Here is a 23243-nt window from a genome sequence, read left to right as displayed (position 1 = left end):
GAGGCTTACTAAGTACCAAATGCTACAGCTCATTTGGCCACCTGATGCGAAGAACTCATTCTCATTTGGTCTTTATAACTGCAGGTTTATTTTAAATCCCAGATTATAGATAGTAAGGCTGAGGGCCAGCTATGTAAATTAACTTGCCCCAAATCATATATCTCAGTAAATGCAGGTCTGAGGATTTATGTTATGTCTGACTCCAAAAAGACTCTCTCTCTCTATTCTCACCAGAGTATAAATGGGTGATTATTTTAATATTTAAGTATATTAAAGCTAGCTAATGACAATTTAAAAGACTTTCTTAAAAGAAAAAAAAAGTTAACTTGCAAAGTTCAAAAGGATTTGTTTTTTACATAGAGTTTCTGTGTGTAATGGAAACATTTTTTTGAGGTTTAATCAGAGAATGTATCTCACTTTTGAATTAGTATTCCTCCTTAAAAACACTTTTTTCACTCTGTAATTATGTTTACATGTGGTTTTTTTTTTAAACCTCACAGTGGTCTTTTGAGACAGAGCACATTTGATTCTCTCATTTATATATGGAAGATACATGTGCTATTATTCCATCTAATAGAGAGGTTAAATGGCTTTAGTCATAGTAAGTTCTTTTTTCTCCTACACTGTTGTGATGTATTCAGGTTTTGTAAGGTTAATTTTTTTGCTGAAAAGGTTATGTTAAGCTTTTCAAGTTATTATCAGTAAGCTGAGTTTTAATATCTCCTTATGTTATCAGTAGCAAATGAGATTTTTCTTTTAGTTTGTTTTGGCTTATCTTGCTTACATGAAAACTTTCTTCACATATTCACAAACATCAATCTCTTCTGAATATACATGTTTTACTATTAGCTTGCTATATGCCAAGCCAAAGTTTGAAGACTTGTAAAATAAAGACTTCAGCATTATAGATGTGTATCATGCTATCTTCATTCAGAGGGCTTTCAACCTTGTAGCTCTGTGAATTACTCATACCAAACTCCAGAATGCCTCTCAAGAGAGTGGAAATTCTGCAGGTTGTTATCTTCTGCTCTTTTATCTTTTCAGAGCACTGCTACAGAGAACAACTTGCCTCAGGCCCTGCTTTGTTCTAGGGAGTAAATCAAATAAGATTTTTAGCCCTGTAAGAAACATCATGAGAAAGGCTGGACTGGAAGAAACACAAGCTGGAATCAAGATTGCTGGGAGAAATATCAATGACCTCAGATATGCAGATGATACCACCCTTATGGCAGAAAGTGAAGAGCAACTAAAAGCCTCTTGATGAAAGGGAAAGAGGAGAGTGAAAAAGTTGGCTTAAAGCTCAACATTCAGAAAACGAAGATCATGGCATCTGGTCCCATCACTTCATGGGAAATAGATGGGGAAACAGTGGAAACAGTGTCGGACTTTAATTTTTTGGGCTCCAAAATCACTGCAGATGGTGACTGCAGCCATGAAATTAAAAGACGCTTACTCCTTCGAAGAAAAGTTATGACCGACCTAGATAGTATATTCAAAAGCAGAGACATTACTTTGCCGACTAAGGTCCGTCTAGTCAAGGCTATGGTTTTTCCAGTAGTCATGTGTGGATGTGAGAGTTGGACTGTGAAGAAGGCTGAGTGCTGAAGAATTGATGGTTTTGAACTGTGGTGTTGGAGAAGACTCTTGAGAGTCCCTTGGACTGCAAGGAGATCCAACCAGTCCATTCTGAAGGAGATCAGCCCTGGGATTTCTTTGGAAGAAATGATGCTAAAGCTGAAACTCCAGTACTTTGGCCACCTCATGCTATGAGTTGACTCATTGGAAAAGCCTCTGATGCTGGGAGGGATTGGGGGCAGGAGGAGAAGGGGACGACAGAGGATGAGATGGCTGGATGGCATCACTAACTCGATGGACGTGAGTCTGGGTGAACTCTGGGAGTTGGTGATGGACAGGGAGGCCTGGTGTGCTGCAATTCATGGGGTCGCAAAGAGTCGGACACGACTGAGCGACTGAACTGAACTGAACTGAAGAAACATTTTGAGATTGTAAACCCTTTAAATCTTATCATTTATCACTGTCTAAAGCCTCAGGTTTCACCATAGGGCTTTTGGTTAAGATTAAATAGGTCTCTGGACTTCCATAATAGTCCAGTGGTTAAGACACCAGACTGCTGCAGGAGCACAGGTTCAATCTCTGGTCAGGGGACTAAGATCTTGCATGCTGTGCAGCATGGCCAAAAAATCAGTTCAGTACAGTCGCTCAGTCATGTCTGAGTCTTTGTGACCCCACGGACTGCAGCATGCCAGGCTTCCCTGTCCATCACTAGCACCTGGAGCTTACTCAAATTCATGTCCATCTAGTCAGTGATTCCATGCAGCTGTCTCATCCTCTGTCGTCACCTTCTCTGCCCACCTTCGATCTTTCTCAGCATCAGGCTTTCTTTTCAGCAAGTCAGTTCTTCGCATCAGGTGGCCAAAGAGTTGGAGTTTCAGCTTCAGCATCAGTCCTTCCAGTGAATATTCAGGACTGATTTCCTTTAGGATTGACTGGTTGGATCTCCTTGCAGTCCAAGGGACTCTCAAGAGTCTTCTCCAACACCACAGTTCAAAAGCATCAGTTCTTCAGTGCTCAGCTTTCTTTATAGTCCAAATCTCACATCCATACATGACTACTGGAAAAAATCATAGCTTTGCTGACAAAGGTCCGTATGGTCAAAGTAATTTCTCTGCTTTTTTAATATGCTGTCTAGGTTGGTCATAACTTTTCTTCTAAGGAGCAAGTGTCTCTTAATTTCATGGCTGCAGTCACCACATGCAGTGATTTTGGAGCCCCCCGAAAAATGTCTGTCACTGTTTCCCCATCTATTTGTCATGAAGTGATGGGATCGGAAACCATGATCTTAGTTTTCTGAATGTTGAGTTTTAAGCCAACTTTTTCACTCTCCTGTTTTACTTTCATCAAGAGACTCTTTAGTTCTTCGCTTTCTGCAATAAGGGTGGTGTCATCTGCATATCTGAGGTTATTGATATTTCTCCTGGCAGTCTTGATTCCAGCTTGTGCTTCATCCGGCCCAGCATTTTGCATGATGTACTCTGCATATGTTAAATAAGCAGGGTGACAATGTACAACCTTGATATATTCCTTTCCCAATTTGGAACCAGTCTGTTGTTCCAGGTCCAGTTCTAACTGTTGCTAATTGACCTGCATACAGATTTCTCAAGAGGCAGGTCAGGTGGTCTGGTATTCCTATCTCTTGAAGAATTTTCCACAGTTTATTGTGATCCACACAGTCAAAAGCTTTTGGTGTAGTCAGTAAAGCAGAAATAGGTGTTTTTCTGGAACTCTCTTGCTTTTTCGATGATCCAGCTTATGTTGGCAATTTGATCTCTGGTTCCTCTGCCTTTTCTAAAACCAGCTTGAACATCTGGAAGTTCACGGTTCATGTATTGCTGAAGCCTGGCTTGGAGAGTTTTGAGCATTACCTTGCTAGCCTGTGAGATGAGTGCAATTGTGTGGTAGTTTGAGCATTCTTTGGTATTGCCTTTCTTTGGGATTGGAATCAAAACTGACCTTTTCCAGTTCTGTGGCCACTGCTGAGTTTTCCAAATTTGTTGGTATATTGAGTGCAACACTTTCATAGCATCATCTTTCAGGATTTGAAATAGCTTCGCTGGAATTCCATCATCTCCACTAGCTTTGTTTGTAGTGATGCTTCCTAAGGCCCACTTGACTTCACATTCCAGGATGTCTGGCTCTAGATGAGTGATCACACCATTGTGGTTATCTGGGTCATGAAGATCTTTTTTGTACAGTTCTTCCATGTATTCTTGCCACCTCTTCTTAATATCTGCTGCTTCTGTTAGGTCCACACGATATCTGTCCTTTATCGAGCCCATCTTTGTATGAAATGTTCCCTTGGTATCTCTGATTTTTTTGAAGAGATCCCTAGTCTTTGTCATTCTGTTTTTCCTCTGTTTCTTTGCATTGATCACTGAGGAAGGCTTTCTTATCTCTCCTTGCTCTTTGGTACACTGTATTCAAATCGGTATATCTTTCGTCTTCTCCTTTACCTTTAGCTTCTTCAGACATCCATTTTGCCTTTTTGTGTTTCTTTTTTGGGGTGTTGGTCTTGATCACAACCTGTTATCAGGGTCATGTCCATTCATAGTTCTTCAGGCACTGTGTCAGATCTGATCCCTTGAATCTGTTTGTCACTTCCACTGTGTAATCGTAAGGGACTCTACAAACTAAGACGGTGGAGTAGAAGGCCGTGCGCTCATCTTCTGCTAGAACTCCAAAGTTACAGCTCGCTGCTGAACAGCTGTCAACAGGAGACTGTTGAATCCCACCAAAGAAAGATACCCCACATCCAAGGGCAAAGGAGAAGCCCCAACAAGACAGTAGGAGGGGTGAAATTGTGTTTAAACTTAAACCCCATACCTGCCAGAGATGCTCGGAGAGCTCAAACAAGCCTTGTATGCAGCAGGACCCGGAGCCCCCACAGAGACTGAGCCCGTCCTGTGTGTGAGTGTCTCCTGTGGAGGTATGGGTCGGCAGTGGACTGCTGCTGGGCAGGGGCTCTGAGTGCAGCAGACCTGGGAATGGCATAAGCCTTCTTGGCGGAGGTCGCCATTAATCCCACCATAGAGCCGCCAGAACTTACACAGGACTGGGGAAATAGACTCTTGCGGGGCACAAATAAGACCTTGTGCACACCAGGACCCAGGAGAAAGGAGCAGTGACCCCACAAGAGACCAGTCCAGAGTGGCCTCTGAGTGTCCAGGAGTCTCCGATGGAGGCGTGGGTCGGTGGTGGCCTGCTGCAGCGTTTAGGGCACTGTGTGCAGCAGTGCCTGGGACCTTTTGAAGGAGGTCACCATTATCTTCATTACCTCCTCCATAGTTTGGCCTCAGATCAAACAACAGGGAAGGAATACAGCCCTCATAACAGAAAATTGGATTGAAGATTTACTGAGCATGGCCCCGACCATCAGAAGAAGACCCAGTTTCCCCCTCAGCCTGTCTCTCCCATCAGGAAGCTTCCATAAGCCTCTTTTCCTTCTCCATCAGAGGGCAGACAGAATGAAAACCACATTCACAGAAAACTAACCAGTCTGATCACATGGACCACAGCCTTGTCTAACTCAATGATGCCATGAGCCATGCCATGGAGGGCCACCCAGGATGGATGGGTCTTGGTGGAGAGTTCTGACTAAAGGTGGTCCACTGGAGAAGGGAATGGCAAACCACTTCAGTATTCTTGCCTTTGAGAACTACTAGGAAAAGGCAAAAAGAAAGGGCACTGAAAGATGAACTCCCCAGGTCAGTAGGTGCCCAATATGCTATTGGAGATCAGTGGAGAAGTAACTCCAGAAAGATGAAGAGACGGAGCCAAAGCAAAAACAGTACCCAGTTGTGGATGTGACTGGTGAGTGCTGTAAAGAGCAATATTGCTTAGGAACCTGGAATGTTAGGTCCCTGAATCAAGGCAAATTGGAAGTAGTCAAACAGGAGATGGCAAGTGTGAACGTTGACATTTTAGCAGTTGGCAAACTAAAATGGACTAGAACGGGTGAGTTTAACTCAAATGATCATTATATCTACTACTGTGGGCAAGCATCCCTTAGAAGAAATGGAATAGCCCTCATAGTCAACAAAAGAGTCCAAAACGCAGTACTTGGATGTAGTCTCAAAAACGACAGCATTATCTTTGTCCGTTTCGAAGGCAAACCATTCAGTATCACAGTAATCCAAGTCTGTGCCCTGACCAGTAATGCTGAAGAAGCTGAAGTTGAACGGTTCTATGAAGATCTACAAGACTTTCTAGAACTAACACCCAAAAAAGATGTCCTTTTCATTATAGGGGACTGGAATGCAAAAGTAGGAAGTTAAGAGCTACCTGGAGTAACAGGCAAATTTGGCCTTGGGAAAAAAAAGACAGGTCAAAGGCTAATAGAGTTTTGTCAGGAGAATGCACTGGTCATAGCAAACCCTCTTCCAACAACACAAGATAAGACTCTACACATGGACATCACTAGATGGTCAGTACCGAAATCAGATTGATTATATTCTTTGCAACCAAAGATGAAGAAACTCTGTACAGTCAGCAAAAACAAGATTGGGAGCTGACTGTGGCTCAGATCATGAACTTCTTATTGCCAAATTCAGACTTAAATTGAAGAAAGTAAGCAAAACCACTCGACCATTCAGGTATGACCTAAATCAAATCCCTTAACGATTATACAGTGGCCAAAAAATAGAGAAGAAAAAAAGAAGATTAAATAGGATTGTTAACTGCCGTGACCTAGGGCAATTTAATAACATATCTGTGATGAAGTTTCCTCATTTGTAAAATTTGAATAATAATACTGCCTATATCATAGAATTAAGATTATATAAAGCATTTAATACAGTGCCATGTTTGTCTCTTATTAACTATATATATATATATATATATATATATATATATATTTTTTTTTTTTTTTTAGGACCAAGGCGGATCTGGGAAGTCAGTCAGAAACTAGCCCAGTAATATAAAATTTCTTTATTTTTGAACTGAATTGAGCTTACATTTTTAAACTGAATTGAGACTAGGTTGTTTTCTTAAGACAACTCCAGATTTAGGCACTAAACTCAGCTTGTTGGGGAAACCTGAAGTGACACCACAGTATCACTGTGGATGTGAACAGTGCTGACTCCCTGGGTGCCCTTCATTCCATCAGCCCAGTTACTCGGTTATAGTCCTAGAAATGCAGATGCCCTCCGGGGCAGCCGAGGCTCCCCAGTACTGCATGCAGTTCATGAACATGAGCGCTTTCAGAATATTGTAAGATTTCTCTTAGATTAACGTTTTCGGAAACATTCTTTTCCCCTTGAGCCTTAGAAGGGCAGTAATGATTCTACTGTTTTTTTTAAAAATTAGCTTTTTAGTTTTAAAATTATAACTGTTTTTTTCCTAGCTGTATTGAGATAAAATTGAAATACAACATTATGTAAGTTTAAGGTGTATAATGTGATGATTTGATACATTTAAATGTTTTGAAATGACTCCCACAAAAGGGTTAGCCCCTTGATCACCTCAGATAATTATCATTTCTTTTTTGTGGTAAGAACATTTAAGATCTATTCTCTTAGCAGTTCTCAAGTATGTAATACACTGTTGTTAATCACAGTCACCATTCTGTACATTAGATCCTGAGAATGTAGTTCATGTTATGACTTGGAAGTTTGTACCCTTTGACCACCATCTCCTCATTTCCCACCATGCCCTTTCCTCTGGCAGCCATCATTCTGCTCTTTGTTTCTGTGAATTCAGCTTTTTTAGATTTCACATACATGTGATATCACACAATTGATGTGTTTCTCTGACTTAGCTTCACTTAGCATAATGTCCTCAAAGTACATCCATGTTGTCACGAATGATATGGTCTCCTTCTTTCTTGTGAGTGAATAATATTCTGTTATACATATATATGGGTTTCCCTGGTGGCTCAGAAGGTAAAGAATCTGCCTGCAATGCAGGAGATCCAGGTTTGATCCCTGTGTTGGGAAGATCCCCTGGAGCAGCTAACCAGCTAACCTGCTTCAGAATTTTTGCCTGGGAAACCCATGGACAGAGGAGCCTGGAGGGCTGCAGTCTATAGGGTCAGACACAACTGAGCAACTAACACAACACAGTACATATATATACCACATCTTTATTCATTATTTCTTTGAGATAATAATTTCATTTCCTTTGGATTTATACCCAAGAGTGGAATTGCTGGATCATATGGTAGTTCTAATTTTAATTTTTGGAGGAAGGTTCATACCATTCTCCATAGTGGCTGTCCCAGTTTACATCCCTATCAGTAGTGCACAAGGGTTTCCTTTTCTCCAAATCCTTATTAACAGATGTTATTTGTTTGTTTTTTTTTTTTTTTTGTAATAACCATGAGTTCCATATATATTTTAGATATCAAATACATGGTTTGTGGATATTTTCTCCCACCCCGTGGGTTGCCTTTTCATTTTGGTGATTGTTTCTTCTGCTGTGCAAAACGTTTTTAGTTTGATGTTCTACCTATTTATTTTTGTTGCTTGTGCTTTTGATGTCATATCCAAAAAAATGGCTGCCAGGATTAATGTCAAGGAGGTTTTCCCCTTGTTTTCTTTTATATGTTTTATGTAGCTTCATATCTTATGTTTTAAATCTGTTGTTGACTTTGAGTTAGGTTTTGTGAGTGGTGTAAGATAGGGGTCCAGTTTTATTCTTCATGGGTTTGTCCAGTTTTCCTTGGCACTTTTTATTGGAGAGATTATCTGTTCCTCATTGAGTATTCTTGGCTCCCTTGTCAAATAGGAGTTAACTGTGTATGCTGAGGTTTATTTTTGGGTTCTTGATTCTGTTCCGTTGGTCCATGTGTCTGTTTTTATTACTGCAGCTTTGTAATATAGTTTGAAATCAGGAAATATGATACCTCCAGCTTTTTTCTTGGGATTGCTTTGGTTGTTTTGGGTCTTTCATGGGTCTTGTCTTCTATTTCTGTGAAAAATGCCATGGGAAATTTTGGTATGGCTTGCACTGAATCTGTAGGTGTCTTTCAGTGGTGTGGACATTGTTAATATTCTCCTCGTTCGTGAGCGTAGGCTGCCTTTTGCATTTATGTGTCGTCTTCAGTTCCTTTCATTAGGACCATGCAGTTTTCAGTGTACAAATCTTCTACCTCCTTGACTAAATTTGTTCCTAACTATTTGATAGTTTTTGATGCTATTTAAATGAGTTTTATTGAGGTATAATTGATATTTAACAGTTTATTAGTTTCAGGTGTGCAACATAATGATTTGACACTGGTACATATTATGAAATGGTCACCACAGTAAGTCTAGTTAATATTTGTCACCATACATAGTTTAAAAATTTTTTTTGTGATGAGAACTTTTTAGATCTATTCTCTTAGCAGCTTTCAAGTAGGCATTACAATATTATTAACTGTCACACCATGCTGTACATTACATACATGGCTTATTATTTTGTATCTTTTGACTCCCTTTACCCATTTCTCCCACCCTCCCCTCAAACTGTGACCTCTGGCAACCACCAGTCTGTTTCTGTTCTGTGTATCTGTAAATTTGGTTGTTGTTTTTTTTCTTTTTTTGGATTCCATAGGTAAGTGAGGTCATAACGGTATTTGTTTTTCTGTGTCTGACCTATCTCACTTAGTATAATGTCCTCAAGGTCCATCCATATTACAAACAGCAAGATTTAATTCTTTTTTATGACAGAATAATAATCCATTGTGTGTGTATACAAACATACATATATATATGTTTAATATTTATTTGTTTATTTGGCTGTGCTGGGACTTAGTTGTGGAATGTGAGATCTTTTTCTCTGACCAGGGATTGAGCCCCATTTCCCTGCTTTGGGAGCATGTAGTCTTAGCCACTGGACCACCAGGGAAGTCACCGTATATATGTATACATATATTTTTCTTCATGCATTCATTTATCAGTGAACATAGGCTGTTTTCATATCTTGGCTAATGTAATAATGCTGCAGTGAACATAGGGTTGCGTATATCTTTTTTCAGGTAGTATTTTCATTTCTTTTGGATAAATATCCACAAGTGGAATTGTTGGATCACATGGTAGTTCTACTTTTAGTATTTTGAGGAACCTCCATACTGCTTTTCATGACAACACTACCAGTATATATTCCCACCAACAATGCACAAGGTTCCTTTTTCTCCACATCCTTACCAATACTTGTTATTTCTGTCTTTTGGATAATTGCCATTCTGATTCATTTGCATTTTTGGGATTATTTTCTCTACAGTATTTCCTCTTCAGATAATTTGTTGTGTGTAGAAACACAACTTATTTCTGTATGTTGAATTTGTAATCCTGCAACTTTACTGAATTGATTGATTAAGTTCAGCTTTCTATGAAGTTGCAATTTTCTTTTTTTTTCATTTAGAATGTCTGGGCTTTTGAACTAAGAAAGTTGTGGAATCTTAGTTCACAGTGTTTATGTGATATGAGAGTGGAGCAAGGAGGTTATATCTCAAGAAAGAATTCAGGAGTAAATAATTGAATTCTTTCAATAAAAATTCAGACGCTTCCCCACAAAAGATGTTTAGTTACCATCCTCTGTTATCTAGCAAAAATGATTAATTTGGCATAAGTGATTGACAGAATAAATTATACACCACATGCCTGGATTTGATTTTCTTTTCCCAGAACTTGACCAACTCTATTAGTGTCTTGCTCTGCCAAGAACAAAATAAATATACTGGATTTTATGATAGTTAAATATTTTTCAACTTGGAACGTTATGACGTTTCCTTTACTAGAACACAAGTTATTCAGTATCATATCAAACTCTTCTTTTTTTTACGCATTGCATATTCTTCAGATAGTAGGAAGTATAACCTGTTATATCAGAAAATTGGGCTTTTTGAAATAAAACCAAACTAATGGGATCTAATCAGAAGCTAATGTTTTTAGAAAGGAGAGAAATAAAAATCTTACCTTTGAAACTTTGCTTCGGACTTACTTTTGAATGTTTTTGAAAGTCCACTAATCTTTTTGGTCTAATTCAGTTTGTACATGAACTAGCTCTGTGTTTTCAGAGATTTTAGTGTCAAAACATGGGGCATTAAAGCAATAAAACAAGCTCTATTGGTTTCTTATTTTGAGAGAATAGTGTGGTTAACAGTACAGTTAAATATAGTATTAAATATTTAGTGGTATAGGACAGTTTTCTAACAGTGAAGATTATTGCAAGAACTAGGAGGGAGGCCTTTAGAAAGGACAGACGGTTGTTTACAAATCTGCCTGAGTGATGTGGCATGGACTGAGTGACATTTTTATTCTCTGATTAAAAGAAAAATGTTTAACCTCCTTTTTTCTTGACATTTGTCTTTCCTAGATTGTCAAAAGAGTGGGAAATAGTGAGGAAACACCAATGATTGGAGACAAAGTTTATGTCCATTACAGAGGGAAATTGTCAAATGGAAAGAAGTTTGATTCCAGTCATGATAGAAATGAGCCGTTTGTCTTTAGTCTTGGCAAAGGTAAGAGGGATTTTTTTTTTAGAGTTGTGTTTTGCTTAGATTTATTGCTATTTATATTATGTGGGAGCTAGTGGATCTTATCCTTGCCAAAAGTGAAGATATTTTGGAGCAGTAGTTATCAAAGTGTGGTCCGTGGATCCCTGTGGGGTCCCTGAGATTCTTTTGGGGGTCCATAGTGTCAAAATTGTTTTCATTATAATACTAAGATGTTATTTATTATTTTTTACTGTGTTGACATTTGCACTGATGGTACTAAGCGGCAGTGGTGAAAAACTGCTGGAGCCTTAGTGCAAATCTAGACAGTGACATCAGATTATACCAGTAGTAGTGTGTTCTTCCGGAGAAGGCAATGGCACCCCACTCCAGTACTCTTGCCAGAAAGTCCCATGGACGGAGGAGCCTGGTAGGCTACAGTCCATGGGGTCGCTAAGAGTCGGACACGACTGAGTGACTTCACTTTCACTTTTCACTTGCATGCACTGGAGAAGGAAATGGCAACCCACTCCAGTGTTCTTGCCTGGAGAACCCCAGGAACGGGGGAGCCTGGTGGGCTGCCGTCTGTGGGGTTGCACAGAGTCAGACACGACTGAAGCGACTTAGCAGCAGCAGCAGCAGTGTGTTCTCCCTGTCCTCACTTACTGCTTAAATAAGAAAGACAAAGGAAAGCAAGTTTCACTTAAGACTGTCCTTGATGTGGTGTAAAAAAATATTAACTTTGTTAAATCCTAATCGTTGAGTGTCACGTTGTTTTGGTATTTTGAGACAGATGTGAAAGCACACGTAAAACACTGTGCCAGCCCCCTACCGCTCCCTCCAGCACACACACACAGAGGCTATCTCAAGGAGAAGCGCTTGTGCACTTCGGTTGAGAACTGAACTGGCTGGATTGTTTCTGTGAAGCGTCATTTTTATTTGAAAGGACAAGCTGTGATTATTGAGATTTGACTATTCTGTATTTGGAAGATAATTTCTTGCAGATTAATGCAGTGAGCCTGCCACTTCCAGAACAACAAGTGACAGTATTTCTACCATTGAGTTTTCAGGTGAAAAGTGCAGTTTGGGAGAATTTGTATCTGCTACTCAGAGCTGGACAGCTTTCCAGAATGTAAATGATTTCTGATGAGGTCAATGAGTATAAATGAATGTGTTTTAAGATATTATACAATGAGATGTGTTAACATTTGGAAGATTGTGTGACTCAGTGAACAGTATTTTCCCAGGGACCAATGCAAGATGTTACAAAATCACTCATAAGTAAAAGGTCCATTGGATGTGTAAGCTAGACCAGTGGATTTTAATGTAACATCATATGAAAAATTCATTGATAGGATCTCAGATTCCACATGGCAACTGACCTTTATGAAACTAATACCTGTCCAATTTTGATGTACTATCAGATTATTATATTCATGATTATCTGAAAAGGCTATTAAAAAGCTCCTATCTTTTCTGTTATCTTTGTGGGTTTGGATTTTTTCCATATACTTCAACCAAAACTTGCAGATGCAACAGATGAATCCAAAAGTAGGTATGAGAATCAGATTGAATTGTCAGACACATTTTACATTTGTAACAATTATAAAACAATATCACTCTTCTCACTATTTTTTTTGTTTTGTTTTGGGGAAATATAATTATTTTCCATAAAAATAATTTATACTAACATATGCAGCTATTATTATTTTAAATGAACTGGTAAAGATGTAATAAGGTCCTAAGGAAAAAAGTTGAGAACCACTGTTTGAAAATCTTAAATATGATTTTTTACTAATTTCTTTATAAATACTTTTAAATGTCTTCAGTTAGTTTACTATTCTTTTTTTTTTTTTCAATCTTGGAAAAAGAATAGCCCATACATCAAATTGAACTTCATGGACCATGTGACTTGTTGGAAGTGAGTGGCTGAATTACAAAGTCCTTTTAGCTTTATCAGTCACAGATAGAGCAGATTTTAGTTTGTTCCCAGGTCAAGTGTAGGAGAAAGGAGGCAATCCCCCCCACCCCATTCACCACCATGCCTCAGTGTTGAATAATTTCATTCTCTTTTCTGACTCTACACTTAGTTGAGTTGCTAGCTAAGTAAGGATCTGGGAAAGGAAACAGCAAGTAGCTAAGGAGTTAAACTCTTTCTGAGTTTCTGGTTTCCTTGTACCTATAGGCATTTGTATGTCATGGCGACTTCTGCTTCCCGTCCAACAGTCCTCTCTTCACACTCTAATGCTGGCTGGGTCACTGCCCCCTTCTCCTTTGGGTCTTCAGTGAGTTGATGGCTCATGGGAGATTAATCTTGTGTTTAGTAGGATAGCAATCAAAATCAAGTACAGATTTTTTTCCTTAACATAGCAGAAAGTGACAACGGGTAAACGTTTTTTCATTCTTGCTGATGTAGGGATGTGAAGCTCCAGGGCCACCAGCATGGGTGTGGCATCATTATTTAGTTGAGAGGACCCCAGAGTAAATGGCCTCATCAGACCTCTTTGTTCCCACTGCTCCCCCTTTGAATTTCTGTCTTGAAGTTGGTAGATTTAAGATAATAGATCTTCTGTCAGCAGTTATCTTTGCAAGTAGACTGAAAAATTGCTGAGAATTTATACAACCACCTTCTGTACCCAGATTTTCTCAGTGAAGTGCACTATGGTGAAAGTAATGGAAATTAAAATAAAAATAAACAAATGGGACCTAGTTAAACTTAGAAGTTTTTACACAGTGAAGGAAACTATCAGCAAGGTAAAAAGACAGCCTTCAGAACACGAGAAATTAATAGCAGATAAACAACTGACAAAGAACTAATCTCCAAAATATGCAAGAAGCTAATGAAGCTCAATAACAGAAAAACAACCCAGTCAGAAAATAGGCAGAAGACTTAAACAGACATTTCTCTGAAGAAGACATACAGATGGTTAATAAATACATGAAAAATGCTCAACATGGCTTATTATTAGAGAAATGCAAATCACAACTACAATGAGGTATCACTTCACACCGGTCAGAATGGCCATCATCAAAAAGTCCACAAACAGTAAATGCTGGAGAGGCTGTGGAGAAAAGGGAACCCTCTTGCCCTGTGGTGGGAATGCAACTTGATACAGCCACTATGGAGAACAATATGAAGATTCCTTTAAAAACTAGGAATAAAACCACCATATGACCCAGCAGTCCCACTACTGAGCATATATATACCCTGAGGAAACCATAATTGAAAAGACTCTATTTCCATAAAATAGAACCCCAATGTTCATTGCAGCATTTCACAACAGCTAGGACATGAAAGCAGCATAAATGTTCATCAATAGATTAATGGATAAAGCAGTTGTGGCACATACACACATTGGAGTATTACTCAGGTATAAAAAGGAATGCATTTGAGTCGGTCCTAATGAGGTGAATGAACCTAGAGCCTATTATTGTACATAGTGAAGTAAGTCAGAAAGAAAAAGACAAATACCATGTATTAACTCATATATGTGGAATCTAGAAAGATGGTACTGATGAACCTATCTACAGGACAGCAGTGGAGATATAAAGAACAGACTTTCGGACACAGTTTTTTATGTTTCCTGGAATTTTGAGCAGAGAAGAGGCAGCTTTCAGTTGACCTGGTACCTTCAGCACACCTATCTAGAGGTCGCATGGTCTCAGGGGGAGTGCATCCAGCTGGGTGTTAGGAAGCCAGCGTTTCTGAAGTTTTCGTTCTTCCCAGTGGTATGTTAACATGAATAGCTCACCTAACCTTCCCTACTCTTACGAAAAGAAGCCTTTGTAGAAGAGCTTCAAGATTAGTCCTGAGTCTGAGATTCCATTCTTGTATATTCTGTGAAGAGTACAGGGACAAAAACTGTGAAGGATTAAACCCAACACAAAAACAAAAACCTTTAGAGGACCCCTGAAGATGATAATTAGGAATATGAGGCTAGGGTAGTATCACTATGGTAACACTTCTATAACATAATGTGTTCAGTTGCCTAGAAAACAAACACTGGCTAGGCAGCTTAGTTAATGCCTATATGTTAAGGCAGTAACTACTTCATCGTAGTGAAGAAAAATAATACAAATGGACTGCAGCATAAGTACTGTACACTGGACTCTCTTGATTCCTTATGTACTGGGCTTACTGGATGGCTTTACAATGGAGGGGCAAGAACTGTGTTACAGCAGTTTGGGGCCTCACTCCTATTTACTATGCTTGGAAACAGACCTTTTGAAACAATGCTTAAGCATCTTTTTTAGCCCCAGAAAGTAACTGGATTACCACTACAGAGTGTGTTACAGAAATTAGAATGAAACAGTGATGGTTTCTCTATTGAATTTTTTAAACTAAATCTTTATTGCATATTCTGAATCCCTAGAACTGTTCCATCAGTTCAGTTCAGTCGCTCAGTCGTGTCCGACTCTTTGCGACCCCATGAATCGCAGCACGCCAGGCCTCCCTGTCCATCACCAACTCCCGGAGTTCACTCAGACTCACGTCCATCGAGTCAGTGATGCCATTCAGCCATCTCATTCTCTGTCATCCCCTTCTCCTGCCCCCAATCCCTCCCAGCATCAGAGTCTTTTCCAATGAGTCAACTCTTCGCATGAGGTGGCCAAAGTACTGGAGTTTCAGCTTTAGCATCATTCCTTCCAAAGAAATCCCAGGGTTGATCTCCTTCAGAATGGACTGGTTGGATCTCCTTGCAGTCCAATGGACTCTCAAGAGTCTTCTCCAACACCGCAGTTCAAAAACATCAACTCTTTGGTGCTCAGCCTTCTTCACAGTCCAACTCTCACATCCATACATGACTACTGGAAAAACCATAGCCTTGACTAGACAGACCTTATTCGGCAAGGTAATGTCTCTGCTTTTGAATATACTATCTAGGTTGGTCATAACTTTTCTTCCAAGGAGTAAGCGTCTTTTAATTTCATGGCTGCAGTCACCATCTGCAGTGATTTTGGAGCCCAAAAAGATAAAGTCTGACACTGTTTCCACTGTTTCCCCATCTATTTCTCATGAAGTGATGGCACCGGATGCCATGATCTTCGTTTTCTGAATGTTGAGCTTTAAGCCAACTTTTTCACTCTCCACTTTCACTTTCATCAAGAGGCTTTTAGTTCCTCTTCACTTTCTGCCATAAGGGTGGTGTCATCTGCATATCTGAGGTTATTGATATTTCTCCCGGCAATTTTGATTCCAGCTTGTGTTTCTTCCAGTCCAGCGTTTCTCACAATGTACTCTGCATATAAGTTAAATAAGCAGGGTGACAATATACAGCCTTGACGTACTCCTTTTCCTATTTGGAACCAGTCTGTTGTTCCATATCCAGTTCTAACTCTTGCTTCCTGGCCTGCATACAGATGTCTCAAGGGGCAGGTCAGGTAGTCTGGTATTCCCATCTCTTTCAGAACTGTTCCATAGCCCATCTTAAGCTAAAATAAGAATGACTCAGGATTTTCAAGTATGCTTCCATAATAGGGCTTTTTTTCTTTCCCTCTCCCTCCAGCAAATATGCTGTCACTAAAATTGGGAAGGTTTGGGTTTGGGGGCTGCAGTAATTATATCTGGTCTGTTCTTATAAGTAAATCTAAGGACACTAAGGCTTCACTCATTCCCCATCTACCCCTATGAGAATCTGTTGATTTTTGATAAAAGGCTATTTCAGTGAAGTTGTCTTTGGTGTTCTTGGTATATGACTAAGTACAGTTGGGAATTATGAAGATAAAAATCCTATCTCTTATATTCTTCCCTCAATTTGAGAAGACAGACTAGTCGTTTTGGATTTTTGACATTATTCTTCTTCTTACTATTGAGAGTAAAGCATAATGAAGTAAATGTGAGTGGTCTGCCTTTAACATTAATCTAACCTTATTAGATGCATCATGATCCATGATTGTTGTCAGTCATTAGCATACTGGGGTAAAAGGGAGAAAGTATACGTTGAAAGACTAATAGTGAATACTTTCTAGGACTTGCAGTGCAAGGCAAAGGGCTTATATGCATTATCTCATTTAATCCTCGCGTCAACCCTATTATTCTTTTTTAAAGTCTTTTTAAATTGATTCATTTTTGGCCGTGCTGGGTCTTTGTTGCTGGGTGGACTTTGCTCTAGTTGAGCTGAGCGAGGGCTGCTCACTAGTTGCGGTGTGCAGGCTTTTCACTGTGGTGGCTCCCCTTGCTGCAGAGCACAGGCTCTAAGGTACACGGGCTTCAGTAGTTGCAGCACACGGGCTCGGGAGTTGAGGCTCCCCAGCTGTAGAGCACAGGCTCAGTAGTTGCGGTGCACGGGGCTTAGCTGCTCCACGGGGCTTAGCTGCTCCAAGGCACGTGGGACCAGGGATCAAACCCAGGTCTCCTGCATTGGCAGGCAGACTCTGCCACTGAGCCATCCGGGAAGCCCCCACTATTACATTTTAGTTTTTTTTTTTATTTAACAGATATTTATTGAGCTGCTATTATGTGATTGATTTTGTGCTAGGAGCTGAAAATATAACAGTGGGCAGTACAGTTATGATCCCAGTTGTCTAAAAGCTTATTTGTCAATAGAGAATACAGATACTAAAACAAATAATTTTAAGTGTGAGGTATTTAAAATTTATACAGACAATTCAAGAATTCATAAATGTAACTTTACTATTTTATAATTGCAGTAAGTTTTGCTCTGAAATGCCCTTTTTTTTTTTCAATAGTGGGAAATTCCCAATCTTGCCATCTTCAAGTAACTCAGTCACTCCTGAGTATATTTTAGATTTCTCACACAATCTGTTTCGTATAGTTTAGGTGGCCATTAGTCATAGTAACATCTGTGTCTAAGACTGAGTTTTTTTAATTGAGGTGCTATTTACATATATTAAAACTCACCCTTTTAAAGGTATAGCTTGATGGGTAATAGTTATATGACCACCACCATCACAGTCAAGATATAGAACAGTTTTCTAACCCTAAAAATTTGCTTCTAGTTTCTGTTACTACAGTTTTGCGTTTCCATAAATTCATATAAATGGAATCATATGTCATCTTTGGTGTTTGACTTCTTTCACTTAGCATAATGATTGGAATTTCAAGTTGAATTTCAGGTAGCGTTTTACATGTTGAATTTCAGGTAGCGTTTTACATGTTGAATTTCAGGTAGCATCTTACAAGTATGGAAATACTACGATTTGTTCATCTATTCAAAAACTGGACATTGGTGTTTCCAGTTTGGGGCTCTTGTGACTAGTGTACTGAACATTCACATACTTGTCTTTGTGTGGATATATTGGGTAAGTTTATTTTGGGGTAAATACCCAGGAGTGGACTTGTTGATCACATGGTAAACATATGTTTGACTTTGTAAGATGCTGCCACACTGTTTTTTCAAAGTGTCTGTACCATTTTGCATTTTCACCAGCAAGGTTTGAGAGTTTGTGTTTCATATCCTTGTCAGTTGGTAGTGGTGTCAGTCTTTTCAACCATTTTTACGCACATGGAATGGTGTCTGACGTTGGCTTTCAGTTGCATTTTCCTGGGAATTAGTCACATTGAGGGTGTCCTTTCTTGTGCTTAGTGTACATTTGTATATTTTCTTTTGTGAAGTATCTGTTCAAATCTTGTGCCCACTGAGTTGTACCCAGTGAGACAAGCACTTAATCAGATATGTAGTTTGCAAGTGTGTTCTCCCAGTCTCTAACTTGCCTTTTCATTTCTTTTTTTTTTGCCTTTTTATTTTCTTTTTTTTTTTTTTGCCTTTTCATGTTCTCAATCAGTCTTTCAAAGAACAAAAATTTTCAATTTTAATGAAATCCACTTTACCGATTTCTTAAAATGTCTTAGGTACCTACTATAATTAGCTATTTTAGTTTTCTTTTAGTTGGTTTTTTGTTTACATATGAGGAAACAGGTAAAGTGAGAGCACAAAGTTATAATTATTACTATTATTTATAGTTCTAATAATTATTATTAAAATTATAATTAGCCCAAAGTTATATAGTAAGTGGCAGAGCCATAACTCTTGCAAGTTATGTTTAGATATTAAGGTTTAAAACTAGCCCCAAAACTAGGCACAGAAACAAAGTAGGTCCTGGTCCAGCAGAATTTACTGAGTGCCTGCTGTATACCAGACATTTTTCTTACAGGAATGATGTAGTTAATGAAGTTTATCAAAAGCAAAATTATTGCTATTACATGCTTGGTATTGGGGCCTAGTTCCTATTTTTATTTTTATTTGAAATGATTTTTTTTACTGTTTCATATTCATTTTTTGATATATATATATATATATATATATATATATATATATAGTGAAATGATTACCACAATCAAGTTAATTAATACCTACATATATCCCCTCTCTCTCGAGCCTCCCTCCCACCCCACCCCTCCAGGCCATTACAGGGCGCCGAGGGGGGCTCCCTGTGCCATTCGGCAGTTTCCCACTAGGTAGCTCTTTTATAGTTGGTGCTCCTTTCTCAATCCGTCCCACCTTCTCCTTCTCCCTCTATGTACACAAGTCTGTTCTCTACGTTTGCGTCTCTATCCCTGCCCTGTTTTTTGTTTGTTTGTTTGTTTTTAACATATTTTAGGCCTTGACAACATTTTACAGCGAGTAAAATACCCTTACTAGCAACGGGTAACCATGCAGCCGGCTTCCTGTGGGTTGTTTGTGGTTTAGCCATATGTTCCCTTTAAATTTCTATTGATACTGTTACTCCTCTGTAAATGCAGTCTTAACATCTGTTTACTTTTTTTTTTTAAACATGCAGTTTAGGAGCATTCAGGATTTGGAGTGACGGCTTTTAGGCCAAAATATTCAATTTTTCTGTCCTTCCCAAAAATGAGAGCCAGAAAGACAACAAACTTTCAGTACTTTCTTTGGCCTTACCTGGTACTTTCCAATGAGGGAAGAATGCTTCCAGCTTCATCACTAAGCGGATATTAAGGAGAAGCTGATTTAGGCATGGGTGAGAGTAGACGAGGGGAAGCTGACAGATTTTTAATTCCATATAGATATTGCAGCATGGACTGTGTTCCTTTATTAAGTATAATATTGTGGTGTTAAGTTCTTCAGGAAATAAAAAATAATCAATACATGACTCCTGACTTCAGGTATCTCCAGTTTAGCCTGGCAGAGTTGACCATGAGGGCTGTCCCAAAACATTATTTTTTCTCCCTGTCTTTGAAATGATAAGTCATGAGGATGGGGAAAGATCATCCAGTGATCAGTTTTCTTAGTAATTAGAGCAATGGCAAAAACAGAATGTAACATAAGACATATGAACCCTTTAAAAGAATCTTAACATATAAATCAGTTTGTTGAATTCATAATCATATCCTTTTGGTAGGGAGTGGGGATGATTTATCAGAGTCCTTTTTTATAAGACATTTAAAAAATAAGATAAAATTAATATGAGGAAAAAATATACAGGAAAAACTTCACTATGAAAAGAAGAAAGACAATGTTAGTATTATCAATGATTTCACATGCAAACATACATTTAAAAGTTAGTCATTAATTTTGTCAAGGATGCCAAGACCATTTATTAAGGAAACAGTTGATGCTGAGAAAGCTAGATATTTACATACAAAAATATGAAGTTAGACCCGTGATATATGAAAATTAAAATGAATCAAAGTCCTAAATATGAGACATAAAATAGTTTTTTTTAGGAGAGAACTTGAAAGCTTTATGACTTTAGATTTGGCAATGATTTCTTGAATAAGACACTAGAAGCAAGGCAGCAAAAGTAAAAAGTACATAAATTGGCTACATCAGAATTAAAAACTTCTGTGCATCAAAGGATACAGTAATGGAATGGAAAGGCAGCCTAGGGGGTTCCCTGGTGGCTCAGTGGTAAGGTATCTGCCTGCCAACACAGGGGATGGAGGTTTGATTCTTGGTATGGGAGGATCCCACAGGCCGTGGAGCAACTAAGTCTGTGTGCCACAGCTATTGAGGCTGTGCTCCAGAGCCTGGGAGCCACAACTACTGAGTCCACATGCTGTAACTATTGAAGCCGCACACCCTAGAGTCCGTGCTCCGCAACAAGAGAAGCCACTGTAATGAGAAGTCTGCCCACTGCAACTAGAGAGTACCCCCTCTCACTGCAGCTGGAGAAAAGCTCGCATAGCAATGAAGACCCAGCGCAACCAAAAATAAAAGTGAAAAAAAATTAAAACCCTATTTTAAAAGGCAGCTTAGAGAATGAAAAGAAATATTTGTGAATCATATATCTGACAAGGGGTTAATATCTTAAATACTTAATTCCTGTAATCCAGCAACTAAAAAACCCTCAAATAATCTGATTATAAAATGGAGATGGGAGGGAGGTTCAAAAAGGAGGGGATATATGTATACCTGTGGCTGATTCATGTTGAGGTTTGACAGAAAACAACAAAATTCTGTAAAGCAATTATCCTTCAATAAAAATTTTTTTAAAAATGGACAGTGGACTTAGACATTTCCCTAAAGAAGATATACAAGCATATGGAAAGATGCTCTGCATCACTGAATCATTAGAGAAATACAAATCAAAACCACAATAAGATATCACCTCATATCCATCAGGTACTATAAAAAATATTACAAGTGTTGGCATGGTTTTGGAGAAATTGTGCATTGTTGGTGGGAATGTTAAATAGTATAGCCACTATGGAAAACAGCATGGGAGTTTCTCAAAGAAAAAGTTAACCTATGATCCAGCAATTCCACTTCTTGGTATATACCAAAAGAACTGAAAGCAGAATCCTAAAGAGATATTTGTACACCCGTGTTTGTAGCATTATTCATTATAGCCGAAAGGCAGAAGCCACCCAAATGTTTGTGGGTCGGTAAACAAAATGCCTTAATGTACTTACAATGGTATATGCGTACAGTGGAGTATTATTCAAATGAGACAAAACTGATGAAACTTGAGGACATTATACTAACTAAAATAATATAGTCACAAATAGACAAATATTGCATGATCCCATTTACATGTAGAGAAATCGAGAGTAATCAAATTCATAAAACAGAAAGTAGAATGAAATCTTGCCAGAGACTTGGGGCAGGAGGAAATGAGTTTTAGTGAGTGGAGTTCTAGTGTTGCAAGATGAAAAATTCTGGACATTGGTTGCACAACAGTTTGACTATACCTGACTGAACCAAAGTACTAGAGTTTCAGCTTTAGCATCATTCCTTCCAAAGAAATCCCAGGGCTGATCATCTTCAGAATGGACTGGTTGGATCTCCTTGCAGTCAAACGGACTCTCAAGAGTCTTCTCCAACACCACAGTTCAAAAGCATCAATTCTTTGGCGCTCAGCCTTCTTCATAGTCCAACTCTCACATGCATACATGACCACTGGATTTCTTTGGAAGGAATGATGCTAAAGCTGAAACTCCAGTACTTTGGCCACCTCATGCGAAGAGTTGACTCATTGGAAAAGACTCTGATGCTGGGAGGGACTAGGGGGAGGAGGACAAGGGGATGACAGAGGATGAGATGGCTGGATGGCATCACGGACTCGATGGACGTGAGTCTGAGTGAACTCCGGGAGTTGGTGATGGACAGGGAGGCCTTGCGTGCTGCGATTCATGGGGTCGCAAAGAGTCGGACACGACTGAGCTACTGAACTGAACTGTACACTTAATGGTTGAAATGGTCAGTTTTATTTACGTTACGACGATTTAGTCTTTCCCTTTTTTCAACATCCCCCTTCCAGGGTGGTATGCTTGTTATAACTGATGAACCTACACTGAACCTATAAAATTGGATTTTGTTTTTATTTTTAATCAGAAAAAATTATATTAAACTCTGAAGAAAGAAGAAAAAAAGTCCAGTGCATTGTTTTTATACTGAGCTTTAAGTATATATTCTCTTTCATATTTTGTTACCAATAGAATAGGACTGCTGAAATGGATCAATTGTACTTGAGGTAGTAAAATTGAAGTCCAGAACAAGTGGGAGAATAAATTGTGTTTTTATATTCTTGGTGTATTATACCCATAATTAAGACCCTAAAGAGACCAAAAGATCCCAAAAATCAAGAATCTTAAAAATGTTTTTGCTTTGACCCAGTAAATCTGCTTTTAGGAATCAGTTCTAAGGAAATAGGTAGGTGCTTGCTTAACCAACTCCAGTGTAACTGGTACTCTCCATTCTGCTGGTAAAGACGCTGAGTGATACCCCTTGTGTCCTGTTCTTTGGTGGCCCTGCACTCTGCCTCAGCCAGCTGAGAGAGTCATCAGTGTCCTTCAGCCACAGACCACTAGGAACACAACTGTAGTGAACAG

General features: G+C 38.9%; 1 protein-coding gene across 11 annotated transcripts in view; it reads left to right on the top strand.

The window, feature by feature from the left end:
* The window catches only part of FKBP5 (FKBP prolyl isomerase 5), a 118552-nt gene that overhangs the window by 47711 nt on the left and 47598 nt on the right, over nt 1–23243 (top strand). For 10 of the 11 annotated variants that reach the window (XM_042237053.2, XM_042237052.2, XM_060403115.1 and 7 more), the window contains one exon: nt 10873–11017. The exons of the other annotated variant lie outside the window; for it this stretch is intronic. In XM_042237053.2, coding sequence (XP_042092987.1) covers nt 10873–11017 — 145 coding nt within the window. The remainder of the gene's footprint in view (nt 1–10872; nt 11018–23243) is intronic. 11 annotated transcript variants of the gene reach the window in all.

The sequence above is a fragment of the Ovis aries genome, chromosome 20, assembly GCF_016772045.2.
Source record: "Ovis aries strain OAR_USU_Benz2616 breed Rambouillet chromosome 20, ARS-UI_Ramb_v3.0, whole genome shotgun sequence".
NCBI classification, from domain to species: domain Eukaryota; kingdom Metazoa; phylum Chordata; class Mammalia; order Artiodactyla; family Bovidae; genus Ovis; species Ovis aries.
Note: the sequence above shows the minus strand (reverse complement) of the source record. Positions and strands in the feature narration are given on the sequence as shown.